Source organism: Pleuronectes platessa, chromosome 3 (assembly GCF_947347685.1).
Source record: "Pleuronectes platessa chromosome 3, fPlePla1.1, whole genome shotgun sequence".
In the NCBI taxonomy this organism is placed as follows: Eukaryota; Metazoa; Chordata; class Actinopteri; order Pleuronectiformes; family Pleuronectidae; genus Pleuronectes; species Pleuronectes platessa.
The window spans coordinates 30653675-30673519 of NC_070628.1; the positions used below are offsets into that span (position 1 = coordinate 30653675).

At 41.4% G+C, this 19845-nt stretch overlaps 1 protein-coding gene across 2 annotated transcripts in view; it reads left to right on the plus strand.

Moving 5' to 3' along the window:
- Positions 1–19845, plus strand: part of wdr17 (WD repeat domain 17) — a 52915-nt gene that overhangs the window by 17463 nt on the left and 15607 nt on the right. For both annotated transcript variants that reach the window (XM_053419755.1, XM_053419756.1), the window contains exons 2-14: positions 7975–8158; positions 8270–8500; positions 8670–8780; positions 10639–10779; positions 10896–11018; positions 11375–11562; positions 11693–11861; positions 12182–12273; positions 12486–12568; positions 12686–12772; positions 16140–16304; positions 16857–16972; positions 19348–19434. In XM_053419755.1, the coding sequence (XP_053275730.1) occupies positions 7975–8158; positions 8270–8500; positions 8670–8780; positions 10639–10779; positions 10896–11018; positions 11375–11562; positions 11693–11861; positions 12182–12273; positions 12486–12568; positions 12686–12772; positions 16140–16304; positions 16857–16972; positions 19348–19434 (1777 nt within the window). The remainder of the gene's footprint in view (positions 1–7974; positions 8159–8269; positions 8501–8669; positions 8781–10638; positions 10780–10895; positions 11019–11374; positions 11563–11692; positions 11862–12181; positions 12274–12485; positions 12569–12685; positions 12773–16139; positions 16305–16856; positions 16973–19347; positions 19435–19845) is intronic.

Sequence of the window (19845 nt, forward strand, 5' to 3'; positions counted from 1 at the left end):
TGCCTGCAAGTCAGTGTAATCCCGGACCTTGCTTTCCTTTGCTGAACTCCATTATCTGAGGGTTGTAGTTAGTGACTTTAAGTTGCACACATGCTTCGGAGTGGTCAGCGGTCAAACAACTGTGGGAGGGGCTGAGCACAATCTTCATGTGTGAGAATATCTGCTCACACAGATACTTTGACCCGAAGACTGTCAGTAAAGTCAGTGCAATGTTCTGGAGACAGTTGAACTTCTCCAGTAAAGATGTCCAGCAGGTGAAGATGAAGGTTCTGTGATCTTGCACGGCGGTGGTTTCAAGCTGCTCTGCAAACTTAGTCACCCACAGTGTGGAGCTTTTCAGCTCAATCAACTGCATTTCCATGCCCTGTGTATCCAACCAGTCTATTAGAGATACGGTCGGGCTTGATCAAGAAAGAGAAGATAGGTCCATACTTCTGAAAGTCCCGAAATTGTGTTGTGAACTCCAACTGGAGCTCGCTCATGCATTTTTATATTTCATCGGTACCAATGCTGTGCTGCAAGGACAACTCCCTTACGTGTCTGAAGTAGCGGAAAGTGGAGTTAGCAATATCACTTGAAAATATTGCTAGCTTGCCGACAAAAGCTGTCCATGTGTCTAACATGTCCAAGACAGTTTGCCCTGCATCTTGCAGCCGGAGATTGAGCTTGTTGAGATGTCCCGTAATATCTGTGAGATACATGAGTTTCACAACCCACTTCTCGTCCTCAAGTACTGGGTAGTCTTGGCCCTTTTCAGCCAGGAAGGCCTTGATGGCATCTAAGCAGCCAACAACCCGCTCCAAAACTTTCCGCAGCTTAGCCAGCGAACTGCTGAGTGGAGAGAGATATATCTGTATGCTTAGTCTGTGTCCTTGAGCAGCGACTGGAACTGTCGGTGCGTCAGTGAAGATCGCTTAACTATATGTTAATAATCTTTACCACTGTAGCCATTACCTCATCAAGATCTGACTTTGACGTCTTTGCACAGAGTTTTTCTTGGTGTATTATGCAGTGGAGTTTCATGATGGGGTGGCCGACTTTTTCTTTTATCAATCTGACTGCTCCCCTCGGTCTCCCGACCATGGCGGGGTCGCCTTCTGTTGTTACTGCAAAAATCTTAACGATGTCCATACCTCGCTCCTCAAAATGTTCGATAAGCACCCTGGCTAAGTGCTCACCTTTTGTTGCGTCGGACATTGGCTTTAAACAGCAGAGCTCCTCTCTTACAATTGAATCACAGCATTTTGCCATTTCTGCTAAGCATGGTACGTAGTTCACATCGACGCTCTCATCAAGTGCAATGCTAAATACCACAGCATCTTTTGTCCAAGCTGCTTGCTGTGCCCTGACATTATCTGACATTTCTTCACTGTATCGCTCAACAATTCGAGCTGATATGGGGATGTCTCTGGTTCTTGATTTGATTGTCTCTTTATTTGGTAGTCCTTCAAACAGAACCTCTGAGGTAGAGAAGAAATCCTACATTATGTATTCGCCATCAGTAAATGGATTTCCATGTTTCAAAATGCAGTGAGCAATGCGAAAGCTTGCTTCAGTTGCATGGTTTTTGGCAGTGGCAATGACTTTGAGAGAGCTGGCTTGCTTCCCATACCTGGACACTGCACGTTTGATTGATTCTCCCTTGACTGCCTGATCTTTGAAACTTCTTTGGTGCTTATTCTCAAAGTGACGCTTAACACTGGACGTTCGGCAAACAACATTTTCAAAATATAACGTGCACACAGCACAGTCCTTATGAAAGTCTTCCAGCGGGGTTGCCATCATCAATAATCCTGAACGTCTGCACTTCACGGAGATTCATGTGGGAAAATGCGAGCAGCGCCGGCTGGGAGGCTTCTTCTTGTTATTATTGAATGGCGATTGGAATCCACCCTATGGTGCATTATTGGCAGCCGAGGTACAGAGGTACTCACTGAAGCTCACATTGTTTGTTAAGCACAATACTTGATGATTTAAGTATATTTTTTTAAATAGTTAATAAATGTTTATGCAATTTTTTTGCAGTTCTTTAGTAATATTTGATGTCATATTGGAGTAGTTAACTTGGTTTTGTAGAAAAAGATTTAGTACGTTATGGTAAATGGATCTGTATTTATATAGTGCTTTTCTAGTCTTGATGACGACTCAAAGCTCTTTACAGTACAGGTTGGTGCCAGTCACCCATTCACACAGTGCGTCTATTCTCAGCACTTTTCTATGAGGGGCAATTAGGGGTTGATTATCTTGCCGAGGGACACTTCGGCATGCAGATAAGGAAGACTTGGATCGATCCAGCGCTCTATCCCCTGCCTCTTTAAGGCCCTGTTTTGTACAAACATAGCAGATACATTTAAGGTCCCTAGTTGGAAAGAAACTGATCTTGACATTGCGGTTGAATGAGTTATTGTGTCAATAAATATCCTTTACTAAAATAGATCTATCAAGATAAGGATCTCATCAATTTATTATCCTACCATTGTTCTTTCACAAGTGTGGTACATTTGTCATGGCAATTTCTACAATCCCACTACCAACGAGGAAACGAGAAACAAATTTCTCTTACAGTATTCTCACCTTTAATGCTCGAGCATGGTGCATACCACAGAGTTCAGTTTGTTATATGCACCCAGAGGAGAAACAGTTGTTTGTTTTTATACATTTGGCTAACCCCTCCCACTCGGGAGGGGGTTGTTAAACAGTCAAATGGATGAGATCTTCTGATCTCAGAAGATCTCAAGGAGGGCTACCAGCCGGCTACCAGCCGGCTACCAGCCGGCTACCAGCCAAGCTTCCAGCCAAGCTTCCAAGATGGCTGGGGGGGAAAGGACAAAGATAAGGACAATGCACAGTACATAACACCGGTACAAGTGCGTGAAGTACTTGACCAACAAAAAGCTTTCTATAAAGAAATGGTAGAACAGCAGGAAAGCAACTTCAAAGTATGCATGCACACCTTGATGGCCACTACTAACTCCAGAATGGATGCTATGATGAAAGAGCTACAAGAACTTAAGGTTAGTCTCCACTTTACACAAAAGGAGGTGGATGACTTGAAAACCACGAATGCTAGTCTGTCACAGAACCATATAACAAATGAAACTGACATACATAAGCTAGCAGAATGTATGACTGCATTAGACAACAAAACAGACTTTCTGGATGGTCAATCCAGGCGTCACGACGTGATTATTGAGGGCTTTCCTGAAACAGAGAAGGAGAAGGTCTCGGAATTAGAGGAGAAGGTGCTGACACTTTTCAAAGACCAACTGGAGCTAGATCACTACACCATTGGGATAGAACGAATCCAACGGACTGGGAAGGCACCTAAAGCAGAGGGAGACTTCCCTAGGCCTCGCCCCTGTCCTCTACTGGTGAAGCTGCTGAGGATAAAGGACAGAGACAGAGTCCTGAGCAACGCTAAAAAACTTAAAGGATCCAGAATCTTCATCAATGAAGACTACCCTGATGCAGTTCGCCAGAAGAGGAGGAAGCTGCTTCCTCAGATGAAAGATGCAAGAGAAAGAGGGGACTTTGCTGTCTTAAGCTATGACAAGCTGATTGTCCACAAACAGGAGGCGAATGGAAGGAGAAGTGACGCTTAAACAGTTGACACTCATAATTCATCTAGTCTATTGCTGCTTTACTCCCAAAGAAAAGTTTGAAGATTGCTTAACTGAATATCTGTAGCTTACGGAACAAAGTGCATGAAATTATTGCCTTGTTGGTGTTAAACTCAATTAACATACTTGCAATATCAGAAACCCATCTGGATGACACTTTTGAGGATGAGGCTGTGGGCATACAAGGGTATAATCTATATAGAAAGGACAAACAGATATGGGGGAGTTGTTGCTTTTTATGTTCAAAACCATCTTCCAGTGAAAGTTAGGGAGGATATTATGTATGACGAAATTGAGGTGCTATGGCTTCAAGTGAACCTGCCCCATATTAAACCTATCTTGGTGGGCTGCTGCTACAGGCCACCAAGTTCAGATCAACACTACTTTGAAGCCATGGGTGAGATGCTGAATAAGGTGTGTGAATTGAATATGGCAATTATTTTCACTGGAGATATAAATATTGATTGGCTATCGCCTAACTGTTCCTTAAAGAACCAACTGGCCACAATAACAGATGCACGCTGTTTGAAACAAGTGGTTACACAACCAACACGACTAAGCACAAACAACAAGGGCCTCAACACAGCATCTTGTATTGATCACATTTATTTGAGTGCAGATGATTTATATACCAAGGCTGTATCAGTCCCAATAGGATGTAGTGACCACAATATTGTAGTGGTAGCAAGGAAAATGAAGGTTACCAAAGCTAGACTTAGAGTCATCCATAAAAGGTCCTACAGAGGTTTTTCTGAGGAAGCCTTCCTGGAAGAGGTCAGAAATATATGTTGGTCTCGGGTCTAAAATGCAAAAGAACCAGATGATGCACTAGATCTTTTTGTTGCAAAGTTTGTACCAGTCATTGATAAACATGCACCTGTTAGAAAAGTGACAGTGAGGACTTGTAGGGCGCCATGGGTTGTTGAGGAACTAAAGGGCTATATGTCTCAGCGTAATCAGGCCAAGGAAAAGGCACAGAATAGTGGCTGTACTAAGGACAAAGAAAACTACTGTAAACTGAGAAAGCAAGTTACAAAACTAAATCAAAGGAAAAATAAACAATATTATGCTTTGCAATTAATCAGAACAAAGAATGACCCCAAACAGCTTTGGAGTATGCTTAATTGTATAATGGGAAGAAACACCTCTCCACAACCTACATTCATTGAAAGTGGGGGTACCTTTATCACAAAACCCAAAGAAATTGAAGATCACTTGAATAATTTTTTCAGAAGCAAGGTAAATACATTAAGGAAAGAATCATCACAGAGGGCTGACAACAGTTCAACCATGGTCAACATCCAAGACTCTATGAAGGACAAACTTTGCCAGTTTGAGTTTAGTGAACTAACAGTGGAAACAGTGGCTCGGCTGGTGAAATTGGCATGTGTTGACAAACAACCAGGGATGGATGGGATAGATGGTAAACTGATTGGAATGGCTGTAGATTTTGTTGCACAGCCAATCTGTCATATACTAAACACCAGTCTGAAACTATCAATCTTTCCTCAAGCCTGGAAAGAAGCAAAAATGATTCCCCTGCCTATAGATAAGAAAACATCATTTAGTGGCCCGAATTGTCGTCCAATAAGCCTGTTACCAGCAATGAGTAAGATTCTTGAGAAGGCTGTATTTGATCAAATACAGGAATACTTCTCAGTAAATAATCTGTTAACAAAGTACCAGCATGCTTACAGAAAGGGACATTCCACATGCACAGCACTGACGCAAATGTCAGATGACTGGTACAGAGAACTAGACAACAAAATGCTATGTGGAGCCGTCCTTCTGGATTGTACAGCAGCATTTGATCTCCTTGAACATAAGCTTCTTCTGGAAAAACTGGTGTGCTATGGCTTTAAACCATCTGCAGCTTCCTGGATGGAAAGTTATCTATTAAATAGATCACAAAGAGTCTTCTTTAATGGAAGAAATTTAGAAGTGGAAATTTAAGTATATACGCAGACGACATTACTGTATATGCTTCAGCAAAAACAGCAGAAGAACTGATAGTCATCCTAAACAGGGAGCCATCCAAGTTCCATTGGAAAGTGGGTCCTTGACAACAAGATGGTTCTCAACTTAGCTAAAACAAAAAGCATCATCTTCGTGTCACGGATATGGTGAGGACCCAAAAGCAGCACAGGCAGACGAAATACCAGTCGGTAATGACCTTTATTGTTCACTGCAGTCGTTAACAGTTCAAACAATGGCAGGGTGAAAAGTCTTTGCTCACAGTGATCATCTGTGAGATCTGAGCAGGAGCGAGCCTGGTGTCGCTGACTGAAGGTAAAGTCAACGGCTGATGGGTTACCTAGCTGGCAGACAGGTCCAGTGGTGAGCTGTGTAGCCACAGAGCCGAGCAGGAGCGTAACCAGGAGGGAATAGGCGAAACTCGTGGTCGAAGACAGAAGGCTGAGGGAATATCCAGGGCAGAGACAAGGTAGGCAGGTCGGGGATCGACGGGGTCGGCAACAGGTGATCAGTCCGGGGAAAACAAGCTGGAAGTCAGGCATAACACAAGACAATCTGGCACTGAAGCAGAGACAGGAGCAGGCTTAAATGCAGCCAGGGCTGTCACAGGTGTGGAGAGTTGGCCTGATGAGGAGGTGTGGCTGACTGGCAGAGTGGAGCAGAGACAGGTGAGTGGAAAAATACCAGCAGACAGGAGATGAGCAGACTGTGACACTTTGGGTCTAATCATTCTCTTAGAGCAGAGCCAGAGTTTAGCCTGTGCATAGATTGAACATCCATCACACAAGTAAAGGTAACCAAGCTATTAGGAGTCACCCTAGATGATAAACTGTCCTGGTCAAAGCATATTGACACTATAGTCAATAAAATGGGCAAAGCACTAGCTGTAGTCAGACGATGCAGAAATCATCTTACACCTGATCTAAAACTACTGGTAGTTAACTCTCTTGTTCTGTCACAGCTGGATTATTGCCAGATAGTATGAGCAAATGCCACCAAGAAAGACCTGAATAGATTACAGCTGGTACAGAACAAGGCTGCACGCTTTGCTCTACAGTGTCCTTACAGAACCAGCATACATAGTATGCATGCCTGTCTTCACTGGCTAAAAGTTGAAGACTTGCTGCTGCACTTCTTTTATCAACATGGCGCCTCTTGCAGTCTAAAAGACCAGCAGATCGGTATAGGCAACTAAATGAAAATGTAGCCTCACATAACTATGCCACTAGACGAGCAATAGAAGGTAGGTTTAAACTCCCAAGAACTAATACCAATTTTCTTAAACGCACTGTGGGATACACAGCCATGAAGTCATGGAACCTACTACCAACAGAAATTATTAACGTGAAACGTAAATGTATGTTAAAAAAGCAAATAATGAAACACTTGGGTACAGCATACTTGTGACACTAGATGGTGAGGTACTGTACATAAAGGAGTAGTATTCTCTTACATGGTTTGCAGTCTTCGCTTCTATTGAATTGTATATATCAGTGTTTTATATCATGACAAAGGTAATATTGCATAACCACTCAATTTTGATATCTGTAATATTATATGATCACTATTTTTATGTATATTAACTTTTGATATCTATAATGTAACATATATTTATAATGTAAAGTATGTTTTAAATGTTTGATATTGGTATTTAATGTTTGTTTAAAATGTTTGATATCTGTATGTATGTCTTAAATGTGGACCCCACTAAAAGTAGCTCTGTCTTAGGGTAGAGCTAATGGGGATCCTTCTAAATAAACAAATAAACAAATCACATGAATACAAACAATGCCTAGTAGAGACAATCTGGTCATTTCATTCAATAGCACATAAAATCTGTATAATTAGGTTACCGTGTTTTGACTAATCACGTTACAGTGTCTATAGTAATCAGGCCAACATTCATTCAGAAGAACAGGAAACAGCATGATCAAGGTTGCATTGTTAGAGATTCAATCATGAACAATCAAAGGGGAAATAAACATGATTACATTTCCCTTACACTACATTTACTTGAACGTAATTAAAGGCACGTTGAACGCATGTTTTTTTCAATCAAACCATCATTATTGTTTGTTTTCTGTACCTGAATTACTTTACATTTACTGCAGAGAAACTTGGGCTAACCAGCCCGGATTATGAATCACATAAATCATTTGTCAACTATTTCTCCCATATAATGTTTTTTTCTACATTTCGTCCTTTTGTTTGAAGTGTCTACAGTTCTGGACAGAATTTAATCTGTCTGCAGGATTTACTATTGCAGAAATGTTTCACCAGAGAACTACTGTGAAACACTTTCCAGGATAAAATCTTTTGCTGATTTATTTCTGTTTATTTCCCCCTTTATTCCTCGTCATTCTCAATCTGTCTTTTATAGTTGGACCAGCAGTACAATGAATATAAACTGAGCTCCATCATGTCAGAACACAAGAAGACTATAACAGCTATCAACTGGTGTTATGACAACTCTGATCTCTTTGCATCGGCCTCTGCTGATAACCTGCTCATCGTATGGAATGTCGCAGAACAAAAGGCTGTTGCAAGACTTGACAACACTAAAGGTAGATGGATTGTTGACATAGGATTTATTGTACCTGTGAAATGTTTAAGAGCAGATTATTGCACTATCTTCCATCTGTAAAGTTGACAGTGTCTCTCACTTGCATTCCTAGGGGTCCCCACATCAGTCAGTTGGTGCTGGAACTCAGCTGATGGAGTGGCCTTTGTCTCCCAGCGTGGTCCGTTGTATATCTGGGTGTATGGAGGTCCTGACCCTGGGCTAACAGTGCATAAAGAAGCTCACTCCTTCCTGTCTGATATCTGTCTCTTCAGATGGCACCCAAAAAAGAAGGGCAAACTGGTGTTTGGACACACAGACGGAAGTTTGTCAATTTTTCAGCCAGGTAAAGACTAAAGTTGTTTCTTTCTCATCTCATTCATTAACACCCAAACTCACACATACACCTGTCTTAAAAACTAAGCTTAACCATAGTGTAAACTGTCCACCTGCACTTCTGTACCTGTAAACGTACATCTTCTTTAACCTGTTCACCTCTGTCTTCTCTTGTTTAGGGAGTAAAAGCCAAAAGCATGTGTTACGTCCAGAGTCATTAGAGGGCACAGATGAAGAGGATCCAGTTAGTGCTCTGGAATGGGACCCTTTGTCAACTGACTACTTGCTAGGTTTGACAAAATAATCATTCTTTTGATAAAGTGTAATACTTTGAATAGTATTACAGACACATTGAATAGAACAACATCAATATAGTTTTATTTTATTGTTTAGACCCTCTTCAGTTTGCCTACAAGCCAAATAGGTCGACTGCAGATGCCATCTCCCTCACCCTTCACACTGCCCTCTCCAACATGGACCAGAGGGACACATTTGTGAGAATGCTGTTCATTGACTACAGTTCAGCATTCAATACCATCGTGCCGCTGAAGCTCGTCACCAAGCTCAGAGACCATGGGCTTAACCTTACCCTCCGTGATTGGATTCTGAACTTCCTGATGGGCAGACCACAGGCGGTGCGGATAGGCAGCACTATATCCTCCACCCTGACTCTCAACACCGGTGCCCCCCAGGGCTGCGTGCTCAGTCCTCTCCTGTACTCCCTGTTCACAGCTCCAACACCATCATTAAGTCTGCTGATGTCTGCTATCACTGTGGTGCAGAGTTCAGCAGGGTGAAAGCCGCAGGGATGAAGCTGTTCCTGAACCTGCTGGTCCGGAATGGAGGACCCTGTAGAGAGGAGTGCAAACAGTCTGTGGCTGGGGTGTGAGCTGTCCTTAACGATGCTGCGCGCTCTCCGCAGACATCTCTTGTTCCTCACTCCCCACCATTGCAGCACCAGCTGCAATGGTGGGGAGTGAGGAACCGTTGATGCGTTGGGCAGTTTTCACCACCCTCTGCAGTGATTTCCGGTCCGCAACAGAGCAGCTGCCATACCACACTGAGATGCAGTTGCTGAGGATGCTCTAGATGGTGCAGCGGTAGAAATTCACTAGAATCTGAGGAGACAGATGGGCCTTATTCAGTCTCCTCAGGAAGAAGAGACGCTGGTTTGATTTCTTAACCAGGGTTGAGGTGTTGAGGGTCCAAGTGAGGTCCTCAGAGATGTGGACACCCAGGAACTTGAAGCTGGTGACACTCTCAACCTACATCCCGTTGATATGGATGGGGGTGTGTGTGACACCTTTCTTCCTGAAGTCCACAATGAGCTCTTTTGTTTTCTTGGTTTGAGAGCCAGGTTGTTGTCAACGCACCACTCCGCCAGATGCTGGACCTCTTCTCTGTAGGCTGACTCATCGTGTTGCTGATGAGGCCAATCACCGTTGTATCGTCTGCAAACTTGACAATGGTATTAGAACCATGTACAGGTGTGCAGTCATAGGTGAAGAGGGAATAGAGGAGATGACTCAGCCTGTGGCACGCCAGTGTTCAGGATGAGGGTTGAGTAGGCGCGTTTCTCTAACCTAACAGACTGGGGTCTGTTGGATAGGAAGTCCAGTATCCAGTTGCAGAGGGAAACGTTGATGGCTAGGTCACTGAGTTTCATGACCAAGCGGTGTAGGATGAAGACCAACCAGATCATCAAAGACCCTATCACCCCAGCCATAAATTGTTCTGCCTGCTGCCGTCTTGCCAACGGTACTGCAGCATCCGGGCCCACACCACCAGGCTCAGAGACAGTTTCATCCCCCAGGCCATAAGACTTTTAAACTCCTCCAATCTGTCATAATTCCACCATCTCTGCACCTTAGCATATTTGCACATTTAATTTTTCACTATTTTACACACTTGCACTAGTTGTTTATATCTATTTTAGATATGTATATTTTATTTCTATTTTAAATTACTATATTCTATTTTATCTTATTTCACTCTATATTTGTTTAGTCTGCTTGTAATATTCTGAGCATTGCTAAAGAGAGCCTGTGACCCAAGCATTTCATTGCAGGCGACTGCTTAATGTAATTGTTGTGCATATGACAATAAACTCTTGAATCTTGAATCTTGAAGTTTTTTTTTCTCTTACAGTGTCTAACCTCCACAACGGTATAAGGCTGGTCGACAGTGAGGCCTTGAATTGTATCACGTCCTTTTGCTTCCCCTCAGCGGCTGCATCAGTTCAGTGTCTGGCCTGGGTTCCCTCTGCGCCAGGCATGTTTATCACCGGAGGTAAAGGTGCTACATGTTTATATGGGATATGTGTATGCTCTCATTTCCCATCTGCCTCAATGTGTTTATCACAAGATGACACCACACACCTCATTCCAGCCATCTTTGTATGTTAGACTCTCAGGTTGGAGTACTGAGGGTGTGGAACGTGTCTCGCTCAACTCCACTGGACAGCTTTAAACTGAAAAAGACTGGGTTTCATGCTTTGCATGTCCTCAACTCCCCTCTCGCCAAGAAAGGTAATATTTAGAGTAAAACTTGTTGGAAATGCGACTGTTGTTCAGAAATGAAAAGTGTTACAATCTGCTGTGGATGTTTATTCTGTTTGAGTTTCTGTCTGTTTGTGTTAGTATTTTGGTCTAGAGTAAATGTGTGTTTCAGTGCTTTGTGAAAACAGCTGTGTATGAGCATCACTTACTTTTTATCATATGTGCACTGTCTGGGCAGTCATTCAAACACTCAGGCTTCATGTGATAATTCCAGCTGTCTGTTATATAAGGATGAGAGTGAATTTTAAGAAATATGAAAATTATGTTATTTTATAACACACTAGATATTTTTCTTTGACTTAATTCACCATCTACGCACACTACAGCTCCAAGTTCCTGTTCCCCCAGTAAAAGTCAGCACACCAGTTCTACCAGTGAGGCAGTGCCTCCCCCGACCCTGTCACAGAACTGTTCCTTCTCCCTGCCTCCTGGCCATGCTGTGTGCTGCTTCATGGATGGAGGAGTGGGACTGTATGATATGGGTGCCAAAAAGTGGGACTTCCTTAGAGACCTGGTATTTTTGAAACATCCTTTATGCTGTAATTTCTACAGCTTACACATGCGTATGCAAGACAGATGAACAAATATTTTTCCATGTTCTTAGCATATGATTTATTTGTTCTCTGTTGTCGTATCGTTTTCAGGGTCATGCAGAAACCATCTTTGATTGTAAGTTCAAGCCAGATGATTCCAACCTGCTGGCCACGGCTAGTTTTGATGGAACTATTAAAATCTGGGACACAAACACACTAACAGCTGTTAACACCTCTCCTGGCAATGAGGGAGTTGTCTACTCTCTGTCCTGGGCTCCAGGTATATAAACTCCACATAAACAATCGAACACATGTACGTGCATGCACACACTTTTTTTGTGTTATCGATTTTAATTTTTTTCAACACTTGGAAAATAACAGCCAATTAACTTTAGATGATCATGTTCATTAGAAAACATCCCTACACACATGATATATTAACAAATTTCATTACGGATACAAAAAAATTGTAGTCCCATCCGATCATCCATATAAAGTGTATCATCTTTTGCTCATGTGAAAGTTATTGATCTTTCTCTGTGATTTTGTGTGTGTGTGTGTGTGTGTGTGTGTGTGTGTGTGTGTGTGTGTGTCTTGAAGGCGACCTGAATTGCATTGCAGGGGCGACGTCTCGTAACGGAGCGTTTATCTGGGATGTCAGGAAAGGAAAGATCATCACTCGCTTTAATGAGGTTACTTCAACTTTCAGTGCAAAATTTATGTATAAAATTAACTTCAACAATTAACCAGTAAAAATGGCTGCTGTCTCCACATTTATTGCAACAGTACTTCAAATCGAGTTTAGGTGCAGCTGTAGACAACTTCCTCTCAAACATTATTCGATTCTTTAGGAAACTACTAGTTAGATGTGGTGTGAATTGACGACCTCTCTATCATCTTGCAGCATGGTAAGAATGGTATATTCTGTATATCATGGAGCCATAAGGATTCTAAGAGGATTGCTACCTGTAGTGGAGACGGATTCTGGTAAGTGCTCTTTTTATGCTCTGTTAGGAGTTTGTTCTTTTATCAGAGAGAGTACTTCATGTATTCTATCTATTTATCCCTCCTCATAAATGTTTTTTTTAATTGTTTTAACAACAGTATTATTCGGACCATAGATGGCAAAATCCTCCATAAGTACAAGCATCCTGCTGCTGTGTTTGGCTGTGACTGGAGCCAGAACAACAAGTAAGACCTAAATCACGATGTCATCTCACCTCACGTTGCTGTTAGCTACATATGGCCCACCTAGTAATTACTACTTTACTCATTTCACCTATTTGAATAATATATGTGGCATATAGTAAGACTTGAAATACAACACTTAACAAAAACATAAAGCACAATTGCAGGATATTTCTAGTGTTATAGTGGACCTTCCTGGCCTGGCTTCAGGCATTACTGAGCCAGGCTGTGTAAACCCAGCCTATGACCTGTAGGCTGACCTGCACCCCATCTCCACACAAAATCTCCATTTCCGACAAGAAATCAAAAACAAGGGTTGCTGTTCTTCCATACAAAATGTTTTTAACCTGGTTCAAGTGAAAAAGTTCCTATAATAGCTAAAAAAAAAAGTTAAATGAATCAAAACCCACAGAAACATGAGTAAACTAGAAAAAGCTGAAACACACAACTGGTGTGGAACAAGGGAAACACCAGAACTGACCAAGACAAAAGGAATCACAGAGACTTATATACACAAGGGAAGCCGGAATCATTGAACATGTGGAAACAAATTAGAAGGTGCAGACGATCACAAGGGAGAGAAAACATGATAAAGGCAGGAAATCAAGTAAGAGACACACAAGGAAAAAAACAAAAAATTGAAACTGGGGGGTCACCACCAGAGGCTTATGCTATATACCAGGGGTCTTCAACGTTTTTCAGGCCAAACTGATGGCAAGATGGAGCAGGGACCCCCTACTATATAAATTGCATAAAATAGTGTTTATATTATTCTGGGCCTAGTGCCATGTATAAACATAGCTACCCTGTTGTTGTGCATTCAATACTACCCTTGTGGGTAGTAGCATGCTAACATTAGAAAGGTGGCTCAGACACCTCGCAAATCCTCTCAGACTTATTTTTCAATTACAGTCATGTTTTTTTTCATTGTACAGTGTCTATTTCTCGGTAAATTTTTTAAAATCGAAGCAAAAAAAAGTAAAACAAACAACTTTTAGGTACAAATACGAAGTATTTGGTCCGCCATCTTTTATTTTTGAGCTTCGCTCTCTTTACACATGAGCATAAACGCGATCTGATTGGCTAGTGCCTGTGCTGTCGTATTTTCATGAAAGGGACTGTGAACCGGTGCCCAGCTTTAGAGAGCTCCTGTTTGTAGCTGAATGTGTGCATTGCTGACTGAAAGATAATGTCTTTTGCCTCAATTTATCTGTTCGCTCCAATATGTTGGATTCATGTCAATGTGTATCTGAAGACAATATATACAATTCTGGTTCTGAAGAAGTGAATTTTGTGGAAAAAATTTTTGGGAAAAAAAAATATAAATAAAATAATATATAAAAAATTGTCTTATCAACCAAGAATTTCGCGACCCCCCTGCAGTACCCCCGCGGACCCCCTAGGGGTCGCGGACCCCCTGTTGAAGACCACTGCTATATACTTAAACTTGTCATTGAAAATTCGGGAACCCCCTATCTAGCTAATAAGCAAATACTTAAGCTGAGACATCTGCCTGATACACCCAAGTGGTTGCAACCGGAATAATACGAAGCAAGGCACAGCTTACATTCAGCTCTCCTGTTTTCCATTTTTGATTATCCATTGTATCTCGTTGATGATAATTATGTTTACATTTTTTTTTTTAAAAGGTTAAAAGGTCCTCAATTTTATTTTTATTGTCCCATTTGTTCTAATCTTAATTTGATTCCATTTCAATCTGATCCAGCCTTTATTTACTGGAAAAATAAATAAATAGTCAATAAATGGATAGATAAGTAATAAATAAATAAATATTGCTATGAAATAAACCCTGAAATAATAAATATATGGCAATAAATATATACATATAGCATAACATAAATATATAACTGAATCCATTTACTTAAATAAATAAATAAATACAATTATTTATTTCAAGATAATGTTTTTCAAAAGAATACATTTCCTTACTTATAAGTTACTTATATTTCATAATTTCACATTTAATTTTTCATTTGATTTGATTTCATAATGCCACATTTAATTATTTCATGGGACTTTTATTTCATAACGCCACATGTTGTGCATATTATAATACCTTAAACGTGACACCATTAAATGGTGTGCCTTTGGGCATTCAATAAATTTCAGATTTAAAAAAAAATATTATCATTGATTAAAGTTACCTGGGGCACCAGCCTTCAAAGGAACGGAAATTAAGTCTCATGAAAGAACTAACTACAAATTTGGAACCCCTATTAAAAATTAAATTAATAACTATAACCAAACAGGTAGGTTACCATATAGGTAGTTTGCAAAGTTGAAGGATACGGCGTTCTTGACAGTGTAGAGGTTGGCAAAATTGTGTCCGGGGCAGTTTTAACACCTAGCTGTGAAGTTGAAGCACCCTGGGAGACTGAGTTCTGGAGGCTCTCCTTTGTCTCTCTTACGCCGGTTTCACACCGGAAGCGACGCCGAAGAGCGCGGGACCACGCCTGGAAAGCCAAGCGCCTCCCCTCCACCCCTGTGTTCAACCTATGTGTGGTTCACACCGGGCGGTGAAGCGCCGCGCCGCGCCAAGGGTGCCTCGCGCCGTGCAGCGATGGTTTTGGCATTGAGTAAATTTTTTCCGCTCCCCGCGAGCGTATCGCACCAGGAAACACACTGAAAAATGGATTTAAACGATATTGATGTCATATATCGTTACGATATTGATGTCAATTTTACCAATTTTACCAAACACATTATTAAATGTCCCCCTCTGCCGATCCACTACAGCCACACAAGCAGTCATATAAATAAAAAGAGAGGAGGGGGGGGGGGGGGGGGGGTGGCTACGTATTCTCAACATAGGCTTGAGTGGAGAATACGTCCGCCCGACATCGAACGGAGCAAACACCGGAGAAGTTCTTGAAGATGGATGACATTAAATTAATAATTAGAGTGGAGAAGCACAGTGAGTTGTATTATCCTCTGCACATGTTGTATAAAGACAATGCTGTGAACCCGGCGATCCAAGAAAGAAACATGGGGTTGTAGGCTTTGGCTGTACATGTAAGACGAACTATAGTTCACAAATACAAGGTCCCAAAACACATTTATTTATTTTGTGTGACTTTCATTACATAATGCCACATATATTTATTTTATTGTACCTTTAGTTCATAATCCAACATTTATTTATTTCATGGGAATTTTATTTCATAATGCCACATTTATTTGTGTCATGGGACTTTTATGAAAGAGAGAGATAGAGAGAGAGTCTTAGTTTTACGGAGGCCTTGATGCAGATGTTTCAAGGGCAGTAAAAATGCTGTGTCCTCTGCTTAAGTGGCCCCAGTTTGTCACTTATCCTCTGCCCTATTCCTCCTCTTTCTCTTTCTCTCTGCAGGGACATGATCGCAACAGGCTGCGAGGATAAAAATGTCAGAGTGTACTACTTGGCTACAAGCTCTGATCAGCCTCTGAAGGTCTTCACTGGTCACTTAGCTAAAGTATTCCACGTCCGCTGGTCTCCACTCAGAGAGGGGATACTGTGCTCGGGATCAGATGATGGGTGAGTATGTTTAAAGAGACCGAGGTGTAGCTCAGGTTGAGATTAACTTTGTATTAAAGGAGAAATTTGTATTAATGCAGCGAGAAATTATCAGGCACAAAATTAAGAACGAGGAGTCAAATAACAACATTTAGCTGAAAATTAATAACAAGAACATATTTTCTGTTTTTAATTATAATTTTTCAATAGTAAATTTCAATTTCCCAGACTTTTTTAAGGATTTCTATTCTGTGTTACAATAATTTAATAATTTGTTGACCATTCCCTGTTTTCAAAGTTTCATCCCAACACTGAAATTAACACAGCAGCATTCGACTAAATTGACTGTCAGGTCTTTTAAAACAACTGTTCTAAACAACAACCAGGTCTATGTTATGTTATTATTTTGGATGCTTGAATTTGCCATTAGGATGTGTTGATTTATCATTTGTAACTTAACTCTGAACTCACAAACTGATCTGGATAAACATGCATTTTGTAAGGTGAAGAAATTAAGGATTAAGTATTTAGTTTCATTTTTATTTAAACAGTAATCTCTGTTTTTCTTTGTAGAACTGTTCGTATATGGGACTACACACAGGATGCATGCATCAATGTGCTGGGTGGTCACACAGCTCCGGTCAGAGGCTTGATGTGGAACACAGAAGTTCCTTACCTCCTCATTTCAGGTAGCTAATGCAGCTCTAAACATGCCTGTTTGGAATGGGCTGTTTATTTAGCCTTAACCTACTTTAGAATTATACATTGTTAGTCAGTCTTCTTCAAACAGTTCTACAATATAAGAGCTTTCGTTATACAGTCTATGCTGCAGAGAGAAGTTAGAAAACTTTGCATTGATTCTACCTGGTTCAATGAAGATTTTATATTCAATGTTTTTTACAAAATTAAACTGAATTTTCTTTATCACTGTCTGTGTGTGTATAATACATGTTTAATATTAGTTTAAATATATAGGTAAATAAAATTATATATGTTTGAATGATTGACTTAATAGCTGTTATTTTGTCATAAATTGCATGTCAGCTTCTCAGAGGTCTGTTAAGCAGGTGACACAATCATTTGACCGGAGTTTGCAACCTTTCAAAATTAATACTCTATAATTCAGCTCAGTATAAAGCATTGCAGCAACAAAGATGAAGATGTCATTTGCTATTCAAAGATACATCCTAGGCTGTGCTGGATCTTTCAACATCATCCTACCTTACTCAGGTAACCCTGGCTGGGTGAGCAGCTTTGGCCCATGGATTATCCCTCCTTACCCAAGCCATATGAAGGCCCTTTCTGCAGCCTTGATGGTGGACTTGATTGTTTTCCTTTTTGCAGTCCCTTCGATGATAGAGTGTAGAACTTGCATAATGAATGGCCAGCTAAAGGCCGGCGCATGCTTCTGCAACTGCGTCGGCGGCTTTTCACGCAGCTGTGTCGCAGGGCTCTTTGTCATTCATGCTTCCCCAAGCTTCCCCAAGCGCTGCGTGTCTTACAAAGCAATTCCCCGCCAGAACACTAGGCAGAGTAATGTTTTTTGTCGAAGACGACCTTAGAGACGCCTTCTTTCTTCTTCGTCGATTGTTTATTTACATAGCCACTGCGGCTCCTCGTAGCCTTTTTCTGGCGGACAAATCCGCCAGTCAGTGACGGGTTATACAAGTGATCATACTTTCGGATCTCTTCTGCCAAACGCTCTTCTATTTGGTCCATATTCGTTCTTCTAAATCTTCCGTTGTTTCTGCCGGTATAATGTGGCAGGAAACCGGAAATGCGACTCCGGAAAGGATGTAGTTAGCAGACCAATCACATCCCTTGCGGGCTGCGTAAGGCTCGCAGAGCTTTGCCGTCTAGTTAGAAAAATTTGGCGACGCACGTAAGCACGTAAGAAGAGATACATAAGCACGTAAGGGGCCCGGAAGGGCTCTTGCGCTTGCGGGCCCGTGAAAACGCAGAAGCATCTGCGACCTTAAGCCTCTACACCCCACTTCAATGTGCTCACAGCGTGCCATCCAGCCTTTCCTCCTCACAGAACAGTCAGGTCTATAAGAAGCACTTGCTTTGAAGGACTTGTTGGCCACAGCTTAGTAGATGGTCTCAGCAACGGTCATGGGCACCAGGTCGTGCTCCCATAGGCCTTCCCCAGAGGCTGTTGGGCAGCTCCTAAACATGTGCTCAATGTCATTCCAGGAGATCCTTTTCTCCAGAGCACCCTCCTACCTTGTCCATGCTCCCAGCCGCCACATGTCCACCATCCCGCTGGTCCGCGACATCAGCCCCCACCTTGTCCAGCACTAGATGGTGTCTGTCCATGGGAGCATGGGCCTTAATCTAGCAACATTTAGGGTTTGCTTCCAAACTGGTCTGGTTGCCACTGTGCCTTGTGTCTTAGCCATGACTTTGTAATCTCAAAGCCTTCCTTGGCTCTATACCTCCTGCCTGTCCATGCAGTAATGCCTGTTGATGCTACTCTAGAGTCCCTGAAGTAGCGATAGAGTATTGCCTTGCTTGTGCAAGAGACCTAGAACTCCTAATCTAGGCTGCTGAAGGGGAGCTGGAGTTTGTTCCTCACATACAGTGCTGTACTGCTAATTCTGTGTGTCAGAGCCAGCAATGTTCGGAGGTAGCTGCCGCTGATCTTACTCTCCATGGTCTCCACAGTCAAAAGGGTTAGTGGGTAGATGCCAGTAAAAGTAGTGATTAATAACAATTATCTTCATTAATTCCAACCGTTTTGTTATCAGTGTGTTATCAATGACTAAACTGCTGATCCACACATGTTCCGGTTTGAGGTTGACTTTTGATATATGTATACAATTCACCTTTACTCTAACCACTATAAAATGTAATGTAAAAGTCAATAGGTAGATGACGCATTATCTGCTGGAGCTAACTGTTAAATATAGCTATTAAGTAACTTCTTGTGTCTGCAGATGAAATCTATGATGAAAGGCAACATATCCCCTCTTTATACTTGTATTCTGGGGTATTTTAAAGTGGAGTTACTATTTCAGTATTTGTTGTATTTGAGTAGTAAAAATGCTATATTATTTTCTAGGTTCTTGGGATTATACTATCAGAGTGTGGGACACAAGAGATGGCACATGTCTAGATACAGCCTATGACCACGGTGCTGATGTCTATGGTAAGACAGTACTCTAGAATGAAGAACCTAATAATGCCAAACATACCTGGCTTGTTTCAATAATGTATTTGATGAATGACATTCTTCACTGAAAAGAAAACGCAATAAAAATTACAGTTTCATGAAATGACCTTTATTCAAAATTATTTAAAGGGTCTTAAAGACCAGAAAGGAAAGACAAAGATAGATATTAAACTTTGGGTAATATACTTTTGAGAAGAAATTTATATCAAAGCCACTCCTTGGGCAAGATATTGAATCCTAAATTACCCCTCATGGCTGTGCCGACAGTGTGTAAGTTATGTGTAATAGAGAAGGTACTATATATAGAAAAACTGTATGAATGTGTGTGTCAATAGTTGAAAGTTAAAAACCGTTCTGTAAAGAGCTTTGATGTTATCCGTTTAACAT